A 15,122-nucleotide genomic window follows, 5' to 3' on the forward strand; every position below is an offset into this window, starting at 1 on the left:
AACAAAAATTGACACAGTTCATACACGACATAAAAAATTACAGAATTAAAACCGAAGTACCAACTAAACATAAAAATTACATTCACAACTTGCGTCTGTAGTAATATAAACACAAATGAAACACGTCTAACCTTACTGTATGGATGCTTAAACGCAGGCAAATGTTAAACAAAATTTCGGGACTAACAAAGTAATTAATGCAATATTTACCCGCTTTTAATGTAATTAAATATAACCATTAAATAAAAACAGCATCAAATGCGATTGTTGCGGGTTTAGTACCAAATTGTGTATCATGCCTGCTACAGCGTGGGAAGCAACTGGGCCAACAATTGAAATGCCAATAGCTTTTTCCCTGTTGGTGGATATGTGATTACAATGAGAAAGAAATAAACACAATTTGTATTTGGAATTTCATGGAAACGTTCTATTCATCAGGATGTTGCAGATTCATTATCATGCAACAGGTTGAGGCATTAATATTCCGATTCTCAAAGTTTAAAAACGACCAGAGAACTGTTAAATACCAAAACTCACTTGCTCTTCTTCAATTTCGTTTAAAAGGGAAAAAAGTATTTAATCCCTGTTTGTGTCGAAAGGTGTTCGTATCCAATGAGGGGTATATATAACTCTTTTATTAATAATTATCAAAGATCATGTATCAAGATAAATTTGTTATGCCTATTCCAATATAACGATTTTTATCAAAAACTGACATCGGAAGAATCAACGAAATGTCTCTCGAGAAAGCATAAGACCGATATCTTTCCAGAACTATACATATGACAAATTACAACTCCGTATCACTTCCCACCATGCAAAAGGTAGTGTAACGGAAAGGGTAAGGGGGTGGCTATGTCATCGTAGCTGATCAGACAATCATTCAGGAAGGACGTTTGATGTCAAGTTCAATAATAAACGAATACGTTTGTGAGATGACGCGAAATATTCGTATGCTGATCTGGACACGAGCAAACTTATGTCAACCTGTACGATGCAAACAACCCATCTAGGATTAACAAGAGACGTAGTGTAACATTCAGCTGTCGAAAGGTTCATTAAAACCTTTTCGTTTACTTTATCAGTCTTAAAATTAATATTATTCTATAAACATTGTTTTAAGTTATTATATAGATAAGTAAAAATTTAAAAGAATGAATTGGATTAAGTGGAATAGTATTGTTTAGAATATGACGTAAATGTGTAATAAATAACCCACACTGTCTCACCTTTGCAAGTGTAATCTTGCTTTGACGTGTTCCTGATTAATCGCGATTGTCTAATCCTCGCTTTCAACAAGACCCTATTGTATATTTTGACAAGCAATGTTAATAAGACATGAGCGATATATTCTCTGAGCAACACAAAAGTTTTCCGATACAATTGCATAGGAAAACATATAATAATTTTAAATAATAAGAAAACATTATTTTATTTTCAAGCAGTCTTAGTATATTAAGCTGTAAAATGTATTTTGATGAAAACCATGCCAAGATAAGAAATTTAAGGAAAGGAAATAAAAAAATATTCTCAACGTATAAATAATGGTAAATATCAAGAATAATGTCAACTTTTGCTCATGCATAAACAAAATTGCCCTGGAAGTGCTAAAAGTATTAATAACTGTAAGTTTGAAATCGATGGATGAATTTCATTTTTCCATACCATTGCATTTCAGAATTCCAGTATGTAGATAAGATTACGCTGTGAGCAGAGTTAATAATGTTGCTATTGCTTTTAGTAACATTTAGAAGAATTATTTTCACCAAAAAACAGTACTTAGCATGACACAAACTCATACAATTATTAACCTCACACCCGGCGTTGCATCATGTAAGATAATAAATTGCATTGTTACTGCTTAATTTTAAGTAACTACTTAACTGATTTACAATTTTTGTTTTTATATAGAACACCCCAATCTGATTCCGAGTTGTTACTGAAAGCTAAATAATTTATGCATTGGCTCTCAAATGTTACTGGCATGTATAATTTGACCAGTTTTTAAGGTATGTTTTCAATTTTTTGTCATATTACTAAGCTAATTTAGAGTACCAATTTTTAAACAAAATAGGGCTGCTCAGAGTGGTCCCACATAAATTTTAATTCTTTAAAGAAGTACTTTAAAATCATGTAGAGAAGTTAGAAGGTGCAAATTGTAGGATGCGGTTTACTAATAAATAAAACAACTTAACATAAATTTCTATAAAATATAACTTTTTGTGTTTGGCTTTTGAATTACAACCCATTTGAGGCAATACATAAAAACCATCCTGTAGTAATAAGGCAAGATTGATTGTGGAGATTTAAATTTTAAAAATCTCTATATGTTATAACAAATATGTTGTGGGAAGTATAGTCTACATCAAGGTTCCAGATAATGGCATTACACGTGAACTTTTAAACATGACATAGAGCTTCAGGCAGGAATTCGATGCTAAGATGTGGTTTTTATTACATGCTCATGACTTAATTCATGTAGAATAGGAAAAATATTATTGTTCATGGTAACTATCGGAGTGACCTATGAATTCGAGGTAAGGAGCTAATCTCAACATTCGCAATGATCAGCTCTTCCCACCATAGCTTCGTTATGTATAGAAATGTTACTTTTTGAGTGCTTAAAGCGCTGATCATTTAGATACTCAGTAAGGAATAAATCAAGTTACATCACCTTGATTAAACGAATGCACCAACTACTACGCTTATCTACACTACGAGTCTGTGCTAAAGTGGAATACAGGTGCTTCATAATGCTCTTGACAGAAACCCCAGCGTGGGATAAGAGGTAACCTGCAAAATGGTAACCAACCGTTTTGGCCATTTGTGTGATCTGGTGTATTATTTATTTGACCTTGACGACTTTAATATTGCCTTATTCTGTTCCATAAAGTGACGCTGAAAAACACCTATAAGCCTTTTCACTTTTCTGATGCAGGTTTAAAGCTGTACTCTGTACGTACAATCATTTACGGCTGGTTGATAGGAAGCCAATACACTGTATCTCCCTATACAGCCTTCTCTCAGTTTATTTGTTACAAACGCAATACTCAATGGCCCTTGATGGTGAAACGCATCAAATCGCTTGCACTTGCAAAGGTTATCTGGGCTCTTTCCCGTATAAAGTTATCAGAAGTTTTGCATATAATTGCATATACAGTAGTTCACCCAGCAGGGATCACTTCTGGCTGGTTTATACCTACCAGTTGAACCCACCACTGGGCACAGCAAAAACCGATGTGCCACTTCAATCTGGGTAACCTTATGGATGTCCAGTAGCGGCACATCACTAACCGCAAATGTTGAGATTCTGGGATTCATGGCCAATTCGATAGGTCTAGCCTACTGTGGAGGATGGCTGTTGGTGGGGTTTGTTCCCTTACCTCAGAGGCTTTTGTTAACCTCAACAAGGGTGTGCTACCCCCTGCCTACTTTGACTGGAGAGGCTGGTTCACAGCTGGCCTCCCTTCTTCCGGGATGACTTTGAGATGTAGTGCCCTAATTCTTCCTCATGGATCTCGATAGGAGACGGCCCCTACTCCCTAACCTTACCCATCCTGAATATCCTATCACTCCTGAAGCAGCGCAAAGGTCCTTACAGGACTAAGTGCAATTTATAAGCTTCTTGTCCTAAGAAAAAAAATATATACAGTAGTTATATTTATGCCGACTATGAACACCGGTCATTTGAATAAATCAGTCAAAAAAGAACTTTCAAGGAGTCATGAGATTATTTCTACCCCTTCAACTGAAATGCCGGTTTACTGTAAACATGTCCAGGAAGAATTTACTGTAAGCTAAACAAACTGAGGGACATTCACAATTCTTTATTAAATCAATGATTTTTCCTTTTATGGAAAAAAATCTGTAATATGAAATCTAATTTAGTTGTACACGTCTGTAATGAGTGTTTTTAAACATAAAACTAATTTACATTTTGCTGATTTTAAAACAGAAATTTTATTAATTATTTCGTGTTACCTACGAAATAATTAATTTCGTAATTTCGTGTGTAATATTTTCTGTGAAAAACAGTAGAGTCACTTCAAACTAAAATTGAGGCTGATCCATTATGTAAGTAAGATTTATATTGATGATGAAATCTGATACTGAGGCCACCAGCTGTCGTGATGAAATATAGCGTAGATATGTGGTCCATTAACACACGATCGCGGTTATTATCCCAAATACATTAAGTCAGGCACCGAACCCTGAGCGTACCCTCTCTTGTCTACAACACTATTCTGATTCAATTACTGGCTCACCTGTATATAATGATAATGACCATATTATGTAATGCACGTACTAGGTACACAGATCAGTTATTCTGTTTTTGTATGTTTAATATTAACATATAAAACATAGTCAGTTATTGAAGTTTTTATATGAAAGGCGAAATAGATCACGGATACTAGAAAATTTAATATGCTCAAAGTCAATAAATTCCATTTAATACAGTTGGGAAATGGATTATTTCTATTTAATAGTTACATTTATTTTGCATAAATAAACTTTTTATTGGCTGAGCATTAGTGAAGTCTGAGTATCTCAAAATTGAACTCAACTATAAACTTGAAAGGCAGCTTAATTCACATATGAATATCACTATTTTATGATGGTGTATGTCACTCCATGATATTTGTCTGAGCGTTGGCGAGTATTATTAGTCTCATGACGACAACGGGAAAATAATAAAACAAATACATTTATAAACAAACTTGCAATACACAAATAAAATATATTAATATATATCTTAACTATCGTTATACATTTTATATAATGCTACAGTGATGCGTATCGAGAAATATTGATTTATAGTAAGATATTTCGAGAAAGATTGTATGTGAAGACTGTAAAAATTAATGAGGCTTCATTTATAGAATGCAAGTTCTGCGATACGTCAATAATTTGTTAACGCCTTTTTGGCATAATTGTCTGTCTGTCTGTATATTTGTAATTGTTAATATAATTGTAATTGTTTATAACTGTGTTAATATAATTAAAACCACATATCACTTTGATCCTCATGACCTAGTGGCTCGTATAATTTAACAAAATATAAACGTGTATTATAGAAAATACACTGTTGCTCATAAAGTATTCCCACATGTAATTTTGATGTACAAATGTATGCTTTTTCTTTTAAAGATACAGAGCCATCTGGTACCCATTCGAGCGTCACAGTCGGAACCTGCGCAACAAAGTCGTGATACTCGGTATATGGCTGATGGCGGGCCTTGTGTCAGCTATACAACTGAAGGTGGTTGAAGCCTACCAGTTTAAGTACGACGGCAGGTGAGACAGAGATATTTATTGGTATTCAAATAGTATGTACGTTGCATGAAATACGTGTACTATAATAATATAGTCGTTGTACTCGTTATATGGCTGATGGCGGACCTTGTGTCACCTATAATACTGAAAGTGGTTAAGGCCTACCAGTTTAAGTACGACGGTAGGTGAGACAAAGATATTTTATATGTATTCATATAGTGTGTACGTTGCATGAGATACGTGTACTATAATAATATAGTCGTGGTACTCGTTATACGGCTGATGGCGGACCTTGTGTCACCTGTAATACTGAACGTGGTTAAGGCCTACCAGTTTAAGTACGACGGCAGGTGAGACAGAGAATTTATTGGTATTCAAGTAGTATGTACGTAGCATGAAATACGTGTACTATAATAATATAGTCGTGGTAAAAATATGGCTGATGGCGGACCTTGTGTCACCTATAATACTGAACGTGGTTAAGGCCTACCAGTTTAAGTACGACGGTAGGTGAGACAAAGATATTTTATATGTATTCAAATAGTGTGTACGTTGCATGAGATACGTGTAATATAATAATATAGTTGTGATACTCAGTATATGGCTGATGACGGGCTTTGTGTCAGCTATACAACTCAAGGCGGTCGAAACCTACCAGTTTAAATACGGCAAAATATAAAGGAAGAAATATTAGTGATGCATACAAGCAGTCTGCAGGATGCTTGGGGTACGAGTAAGACAATAACTTAGTTGTGGTATTGGGTGTATAGCTGAAGGAAGGCTTTGCGTTTGGAATGTAGCTGAAGGTGGTTCAGTCCTAACCGCTTAAGCACGATCTCATGTGAGACAGAAGATAAGTACACAAATGGTATATAAATGTGATACATGTACGTTAGTTACGTAGTGGTGATAAATAAAATAAAATAATAATTTGTTATAATGGTAACAAAACAGTTTTCTGTTCACGTTACAATACATTAAAAAAATACACTGCAAGCGATTATTAAAAATTTTAGCGTTAAACAAATGAGTATTGACAGAGAGTTCACACAATGAGGGGCAGCCTCATCAAGACTGTAGTAAGTCTCTCTGATCAGATGAAACCTCAAACGTGCCTTGAAAAACTGTATTACATAGAGATTTTTTTTAATCTCTTTACGCATAGAGTAAATATATTTGGACCGTACAAATATAGGGACAGTTTAAACAAACATAGTCTGAATTTTTATATCCAGAGCTCAGATTTGTTTCGGGCATTGCAGTTAAGTTTAAAAGTACAAACATAATTTTGGTATCGAAAGACAAATATAAGAGTGTGATAAATAAGTATTGAGTGCAACGTTAAGACGCCACCAGATCGGAAACGCTCCCTGCTACTACCCCTCTCTTACCCAGTTCCCAGAAAATCTTAAGAACCTTCCCTTGCAGAATAACGACTCACGTACACACAAATTCATGTTGGAAACAAAACACCAGAAATATATACCTTACACTACTCTCGATTAAAATTCCAAATAATGCAGTTTTTAGAACTTTTTCGGAGACAAAAAAGGACAGGCAAGAATTGCAAAGAAAATATTGTAGAGTTCATTCATTGCGTAAAGAATTTATGGGACCTTACCACCACAGATCCTGATCTTGAAATACACCTACAGTTTAATTGAGACATTTTGACGGTTTTAATCCAAAAATTTGAGAAAATTATCTTGTTTTATTTAGGACACTTTGCTTTGGTTAAGTTAATAATTTATTTTATGAAACATTTTTACTGAGAATTGTTGGAATTAAGTGGTGGAGCATTGGTGGAGCTTACTAATATTGAATATTGAAGAATTCCTGTTCTTAAAATAGAAACATCTGTTCGATAATTCTTATTCGTATAACAGTTGAGCACATTATACTTGCCCCACCAGAAAAAATAATACCACTGATACCAAACCGTTCCAGTTATTTGTCATATGGCTGATGGTGGGCTCTGTGTCAGCTATTTATCTAAAGGTGGTTGAGGTTTACCGGTTTAAGAATGCAGGTTAAACAGAGATATTTGAGGTATATACAAATACTATGTAAGATCCTTGGGATATGCTTTCGATGATAACACAATTGTGGAAATCGGTATATAGTTGATAATAGGCCTTGTATAATTTGGAAAACATAACATGGTTGAGGCCTATCAGTTTAACCACAAAAGCAGATGAGAAAAAAAGTTACTTAAGATTAATTACGACGGCATGTGAGAGAAAATATAGCAAAGTTGTATGCAAATAGTATTTAGTACATGTACTATAGTAAAATAGTCGTGGCAATCTTTATATAGCTGTTAGTGGGTCTTCTAATAGTTTAAGGGGGGGGTATACGAAATATATATCGTATTTTAATATTATATTTCAATTAATATATATTTCAAGACATATTTTCCACGTATACAATACATAAACATTATTTACAATTATGTTTGCTTAGAGTAAGAATACATTTTATTACTTAAAATTCTTCGGCGAATTAATTTTTTCTAAAATAATCTACAACCGTGTTTGACTTTCAGCGCTGACGACAGGTCAGGAGACATACTAAAGGTCACCTCCTATTGACTGGTTGAAATGGCGTGGTTTGTCCGTCTTGAAAAGAGTGAGGTGGTCACTGATCTGGTCAGGGTGGATTTGCTGGTGGAATGACTTAGCATACGCGGTTACTCTTTCAACACAATGTGTGCGTTGTTTCGATTGCCCCTTTGTATAGTTTTGTGGAATTTATTTTGGTGGTCCGAGACGAGTGACTTTCTTTTGTACCACTTGTCATTAACCGATGCCAGTGACTTTTGTGGAGGAACAGCGGTGACTCCAACTTCCAGTCTACCCATGGACATCGCTCGACTTATGAGAGCTGGCGTGCTTGAAACGAAGCGAGAACGACGTGAGAACGACGTGAGAGAGTTCTGTAACTTCTCCTGAATCACTTGTCTCCTTTAGCGGATAACAAATTATTTTTTGGTCCTTCATACAGGATGTAAATATTTTTACTTTGTTCTATGATCTATCAATAAAATTAGTTAATGAGAGAAACATGGTATACCTGTAAGAAAATAACATATTAGTGGTATTCGGTATATCGCTCGGCGTTCCTTGTGTCAGCTATACAACTGATTTCCGTTGTTGACTACCAGTTTAAATACACCAGAAAATTAGAGTATTTATTTATTTACATACGGTATACACAATTTTACATTTGATATAGGTATTATGAAAATACAAGAGGCTTGATAAAAACAACTTACATAAATAGTTTACATGCATACATGCTAAACTATTGATATTATTGATATGCTATTATTGATATTTAACATGAACGCAAATACTATTTAAGATGTATTGTGCTACATCTTAAATAGTTTTTGTGTGTATTGTATTAAGGCGGCGCCAGACATGCGTCATTCGTCAAGCACCGAGCAGCGACTCGCCGAATCGCGAGCAGTGTGGATGTCTGTTTGTCTATTCGGCAAGCAGCAAACATTAGTGCTCGTTGTTTCCCGTTCCAGTGTCGGTCTTTTGCACACATCAAAGTGGACGAATATTTGGGAAAAGGCAAACTTTGCTTCATCCACACATTCGGCTTTGTGGTTGGGAGATAAGAACTGTTCACGGTTTCCAATTTTGTCATCAGAGCCTCATTGACTATTGGGTAAGACGAATTTTATTTTCTTAAATTGAGGTTAAGTGGTTCTTATTTGGCTGAAAACTAGTGAATGACCAGGCTACTGAATTTATAAACTGAATTCTTTAAATGTTTTAAAAATTCCTACAAATATTAATATTTAATATTTTGTCATGATTAAGTTACAATTTTAAGGGGTTTTCATGTCCTATACAGTTATTGACCGGGGTTCCCCATTAACTCATTAACATTTTAATGAACTTAAGAAAAATAACATAAACAATAATTTTATTCTTATTTTAAGGTATGGAGTGGCCTAATGAGTTGGTGTTGGATTTCTTACAATACTATGAGAATGAACCAGTTATTTGGAACCCTTCTCATCCCAATCACAAAATTAGAAATGAAATATACGATGCATGGAAAAGAATCGAAAGCAAGATGGGTAACAAGTTTTCTGTCACCGAATTGAAAAAGAAAAAAGACTCTCTGATGCTTCATTTAGAACGTGTTTGAAAAAGGTTAAGGAAAGCTGTAAAAGTGGAGCCGGATCTGATGATATATACAAACCCAAATTGTTTGCTTATGAAATCATGGAAAGATTTCTCAAAGATAAGAACCTGCCAAGAGAGACACTTAGTTCAGAGGTAAAATATTTATATTTATTTATTAAAAATCAATGGTACAGGGTACACATGTATTTAACTGTAGTCATTTTGCCAGGGGATTTTTCCATTGTTCATAAAGTATTCAGCAAACTCTTCTCTGTATTCCTTTGCTGCGGTACCTGGCTTCCTAGGCACTTTCTGTAGAGGTAACATAGATGTCATATCAGCGGTATCTTTCCCTCCACGACCCTCCTGTAACCATACCATTATCTTCAGAATCAAAGGTTCCCGCTGGAGTGTACATCGATCGTGATGTCCTGCTTCTTCTTAAAAAATTATGCAGAATAACACAGGTCATAGTAAACTAGTGCCACTTTGTCAGGTTGTAGTAGCATTGGCTTCCTAGTACACGGAAAAACACTAGCCATTATTCCGAACGTATTCTCTACTATTCTTCGGGCTCGTGATAGACGGTAATTAAAAATGCGGGGTTTGCTACCTTGTTCATGGCTACCTGGAAATGGCTTCATGAGTCGCTTACTTAAAGCACATGCATCATCACCAAGAAATACATACGGCATCAGTTTTTGTCTCCCTGGTAGCGGCTCATCGTTAGGTAAATTCAAACTCTTACTTTTTATTTTGTTGTAGAGTACAGTGTTTTTAAAAACTGCACCATCACTCAGTCTTCCTTGACAGCCACAATCAGCGAACATAAAACAATACTCAGCGTCAACCAGCGCCATGAGTACAATACTGAAGTATTTCTTATAATTGAAGAATTCGGATCCACTGTTGATTGGTGACTGAATTGTTACGTGTTTCCCATCAATAGTACCAATGCAGTGTGGGAAATTCCACAGTTCCTCGAAATGCCGACTAATTATTCACCACTCAGTCGCAGTAGCAGGAAGCTGAAAATGTTATTTAAAATTAGTGTCATTGTAATACTTTACATTATACAAAGTTACTACATTTGTGATTTCAGGTGGCTCCACCTCCAAATGAAGAGCAATTCCAAGCCGAAAGGAACATAGATTTGCCAAATTTATCAGATAATGTACCATCTGCCAGCAGGGAAGAGCCTGAACAAAGAAACGAAGGTAATGTGTTTTTTTCTATTGACTATCCATCACCGTAATTCGTGTGGGAGTCCCATAATTTGCACCGTTGTAGTACTGGAGTTATTAAAGATACTTAATGAATTTGTCTTTAATTATTTTTGTAACTTTACAACATGACATACAAAAATTGTGCTTTGCATATATATTTTATTCCATTATATTGTAATGTTTCTTTTCAGCTATTGTGTTCTACCTGCTTGTGCCACAACTTCGCCTAACTATGCCTCATCTTCCTTTAAAACCTCCACCACGAAAAAAGTCCAGAACAGCTGAAGAAATTGAGATAAAAAAGAAGATGGATGCTGCGTTTACTACTTTACAATCACTTCAACCAAAAAAAGAAAAACACTTATGTGACATATACGGCGAATTAGTTGCGGCAAAATTAAAATCGATGGACGAGTCTACAAGGGAAATATGTATGCACCGGATTGACAACGTTCTTTTTGAAATGAGAATGGTGAAAGGACCTGCAACATCGGGCAACACCTACTTCATGCAACCATCACCTTCCTCGTCAGCTTTCTGTAAATTCATCCCCATGTCCTGATGAATACTTTAACATTGTACACAGTTCCAAGTGATTCCAACGAATTACATGCTCTCTCTGGAACTGTTGTAGTATGTTCTGATGCTGAAAATAGTGAACATCCTCCAAATGTTGGACTTGAAAACTACTTTTCCAAATTTAAATAATTGGTTACTTAATATGTTACTAAATAATATATACTTATTGTTTAAATTCTAAACCTAATAACAATAATACGTAAATGATGTAAATGTTCTTGTACAACGTGACGAATAAAATGAGTTTGAAAATTTTATTATGCTTACCTTAATAACATCCTTCAGTACTTCAATTTATTGAGCTGCATACTTCTGGAATTATCTCTGATATTATTTGGGGTGATACTTTAAACAAGTAATGCAGGCTTTTAAAACTATCTCCTGTTGCTAGGAATCGTAAGGTTATGGCTAAACGTTCATTCGGTGGTATTGCTTTCCTCCACTTTGTAATCTTTCTTAGCAATCAAAGGTGTTACTTTTGCTAGTAGTGAACTAAAATCTTCATTAGACATTCTACAGAAGTTTTGGAACTGGTCCAGAAGGCTCTTTTAACAAATCTGCTAATAAGTTTGTACCGCTGTACCTGAAATCAGAAACATGCAATAAAGTGTTAATTATTACTGTAGGTGGCATGGTAAGACTTAAGCCCAAGATCATGATAAACTTATATATATATATATATATATAAGTTATCATAACATGGTGTATATATATATAATATATATAAAACCATGTATAAATACTATGTGTGTGTATGTGTGTGTGTCATCGAAAATATTAAATATGCTTAGTACGTAAGTTGCGACGGGGGTATTTTTTTTTATTTAAACGTATTAGCTGAAAACTGTATAACCTAACTAAATATACAAAAACATTGGGTAAGCTGTTCTACAATATATTATAGCTTAATCTTAGTGCAATTACTATATATATTGAGAAGTGTCCCAACATTCCCAGGGATAACAAACAAAAATTCAGTTATTATTTACAAAGGTACTTACTGGCTTCTATTACGATTTACGGATACCGCCCACCATCTCCTTCTTCTAGGTTTCCTTTTCATTTTTAGCAGTAAATATCCTCCAGTTAAAATTATAAAAGCGTGATAAGCAAGAAGAGCATCATCAACATCGACATCCATGTTGACGATTATTTGCTATTCCCAGAACGAACACGTGCTCGGAAAACCTCACATGTGTGTAGACGTCTGCTCGTTAATCGGCAAATAGCAAGACAACTAGTTCGCCGAACGTCAAACAATCGGTGCTTGCCGAATGACGCATATCTGGCGCCGCCTTTACGCTAATACTATAGTTGTGTTAATCGATATATGGTTCATGGTGGGCCTTGTATCAACTAAACAACTGAAGGAGGTTAAGAGAGCAATGGCAAGTAAGACAAGTGGTATTTAAGATATATAGTAATAGTATATTAAGTTTATAGGTTGCACGTAGGGTAATATTATAGTCATTTACTTGGTACGTAATTAGCATTGTGTCAGCTACACGTATGTTTATAGCCTGTTAATTTCACTAAGACAATAGTTGACACAAAAGTTATTTTAGTTATATAAAAATAGTATGCAACATGCAAGAAATACAAGTGTGAGATTAACATAATCGTAATACTTGCTGTGTAGCTGATAGTAGGACTGTATAAACTATACAATTGAGGTTGGTTAAAGTCTACAAGTTTAACTACAACGCAGTATGTATCCGAGATGTATAGAAATTGTATTTAAGATGCATAGAGTATATGTACAATAATAACATAGCTGTGGCTAAGAGTGGGCTGATATCAGCTACACAATTGAAAGTAGTTAGGTCCCACCAGTTTACGCTAGAAGATAAGTGAGACAAGAGGTAACAACTCATTTTATACAAACAATAATAATATCGTTCATGCGATACGTGTACGGTAATAACATAGAAATAGTAGTCGCTATGTGAATATTAGTGGCCTTCTATGAGCTATACATTTAAGGGTGGTTAAGGCCTACATGTTTAAGTACGAGGGAAGGTGAGATAAGAAATATTTGACATGTATATTACTAGTATATACAATCCGCGTGAGACATATACGAAAATGTATCAACCATACAATTAAAGATGCTTGAGGTATTTCAGTACAAGATATCAGTCAGTTACACATAAATATATGTGGTTAATAATTGTATTATATAAAATGATAGTGATATAGGTTTTAAAAAACCTAATCAACACAGGTATTCTACAGGTGTTCTCATGAATGAAATAGTGTAATGATTCATTACATCTTTTATCTAGTATGTAAGTAACGTGTTGATATGTGCAATATGATGATGCCACCTAACAAAATAATGTGATACTAGAACAGACAATCTGAAATGGAGTTATTGTTTTACAAATACTTTAAGCTTTATTTTTTAAACAATTTTTAAATATTTTACTATTCAAGATTGGTACAAAAATAAAAAAAAAACATATTTTTTGGATTACCAGTAACGTATTTGAGAAGCGTCCTGTTCAAATTGCAAAAATAACTGTTTGGAATAATAGAGAAAGTTATTAATGTTATCTTTATCGTGGTAATTAACTTAATATTACGGTCTTGTGAAATATAAACTAAGGATCAAGAACGACTTTAAACTTGTCTTACAAAATACCTTCATTACGGCCAGAAGGGACGCATAAAGGGCTTTCTTGCTTTTAAATGTTTGCCTCTGCCCATTCTTTATAGCATCACTGTCGTCTATTTCTTAAGTTTACTTTCAGCGTATTACGATACTCACGCAATTAAATTTAAAGATACCTCATTTTTTATATTCTATAGAAAAGTATACACTATAATATTCAAAGAAATGTAATTATTGCGAATCATCTATTATCCGTAACATTACGAAACTAAAAAGTTTTAATTTATTCAAATAACGCTTATTAAAAAATCTGTGGTTATAATTTCCAAAGTTCCTTGGCGTTCAGAAGTTTTACCTGGTAGTTTGTTTCTGTAATTAATTGACTTATACTTTTCCAACATTATTCTCTTTCATGACTTAAAAAACAACGAGTTAAATTAAGTATGGCTTTTATACCAATACATAGATTTTAAAACCGTTATCACTGGCAATATAATACTAAAAGAATATGAGATCTTTAGAATTGTTCTAGTGAAAAGTGTTTGTTGAGAAAAGACTTAGGTACATGGTACTTATAGTACTCGTACAGTAATTCGGAGATTTACTACTGTTTTACTCTTAATTTGGAATACTTATTGGGCCTACATAAGTAATTATATAGGTATGAGCCCCTTTTATGAAATCAATGTACGGCAATCAAAGAATTTAGGAATTCACTCTATAAAATCTGAAACACAGAAAAGATAGACCATAAATATCATAACTACAAACTAAAACAGTATCTAAAAGTTTCCAGAAACCAAGATATCTTCCAGAACTGACTATCGATACGACCAGCCGTAGCTAAGATCAGAAAGATGCCTTGGGCCTGCTACCAGATCTACCAACGGCAAAAAAATAAAAGTGGCAGAAGCCAAAGTAATGCATTCGAAATAATTTCCATTGTTCTCTCACATGAATCTCCAACTTGCCGGCCAAAGCTAACTTATGATTGAATTATATCTATATTTGTTGTTTTCATTGAAAACGTGTAGACATTCTAATCCACTAACTAATTTGCATTTCGTTCTTACGCAGCAAAAAGAGGACATAAGTAAGAAATTAACTATCGATCACACTATATTTGGCAGCTGTATATGTAGAGGGCTGTGAAACAGCTACAAATAATAAATGTTTATTTTTTACGTGGCCGTTATTTTAGGTTAGCACACTTAACATGAACCGACAAACATGCAAGTATACTACAACCAACACGATAGGCCAGATATAACAGGGATGCAGCAT

At 34.4% G+C, this 15,122-nt stretch overlaps 1 protein-coding gene and 1 long non-coding RNA gene across 2 annotated transcripts in view; both read left to right on the forward strand.

The window, feature by feature from the left end:
* Positions 1–15,122, forward strand: part of LOC124359156 (RYamide receptor-like) — a 46,908-nt gene that overhangs the window by 14,259 nt on the left and 17,527 nt on the right. The window contains exon 4 of the mRNA XM_046811661.1: positions 5,149–5,295. Within this exon, the coding sequence (XP_046667617.1) occupies positions 5,149–5,295 (147 nt within the window). The remainder of the gene's footprint in view (positions 1–5,148; positions 5,296–15,122) is intronic.
* On the forward strand, positions 8,813–9,308 carry LOC124359157. Its single transcript, XR_006922123.1, has 2 exons — positions 8,813–8,952; positions 9,230–9,308. It is a non-coding gene; the product is annotated as an uncharacterized LOC124359157 (long non-coding RNA).

The sequence above is a fragment of the Homalodisca vitripennis genome, chromosome 4, assembly GCF_021130785.1.
Source record: "Homalodisca vitripennis isolate AUS2020 chromosome 4, UT_GWSS_2.1, whole genome shotgun sequence".
Lineage (NCBI taxonomy): Eukaryota > Metazoa > Arthropoda > Insecta > Hemiptera > Cicadellidae > Homalodisca > Homalodisca vitripennis.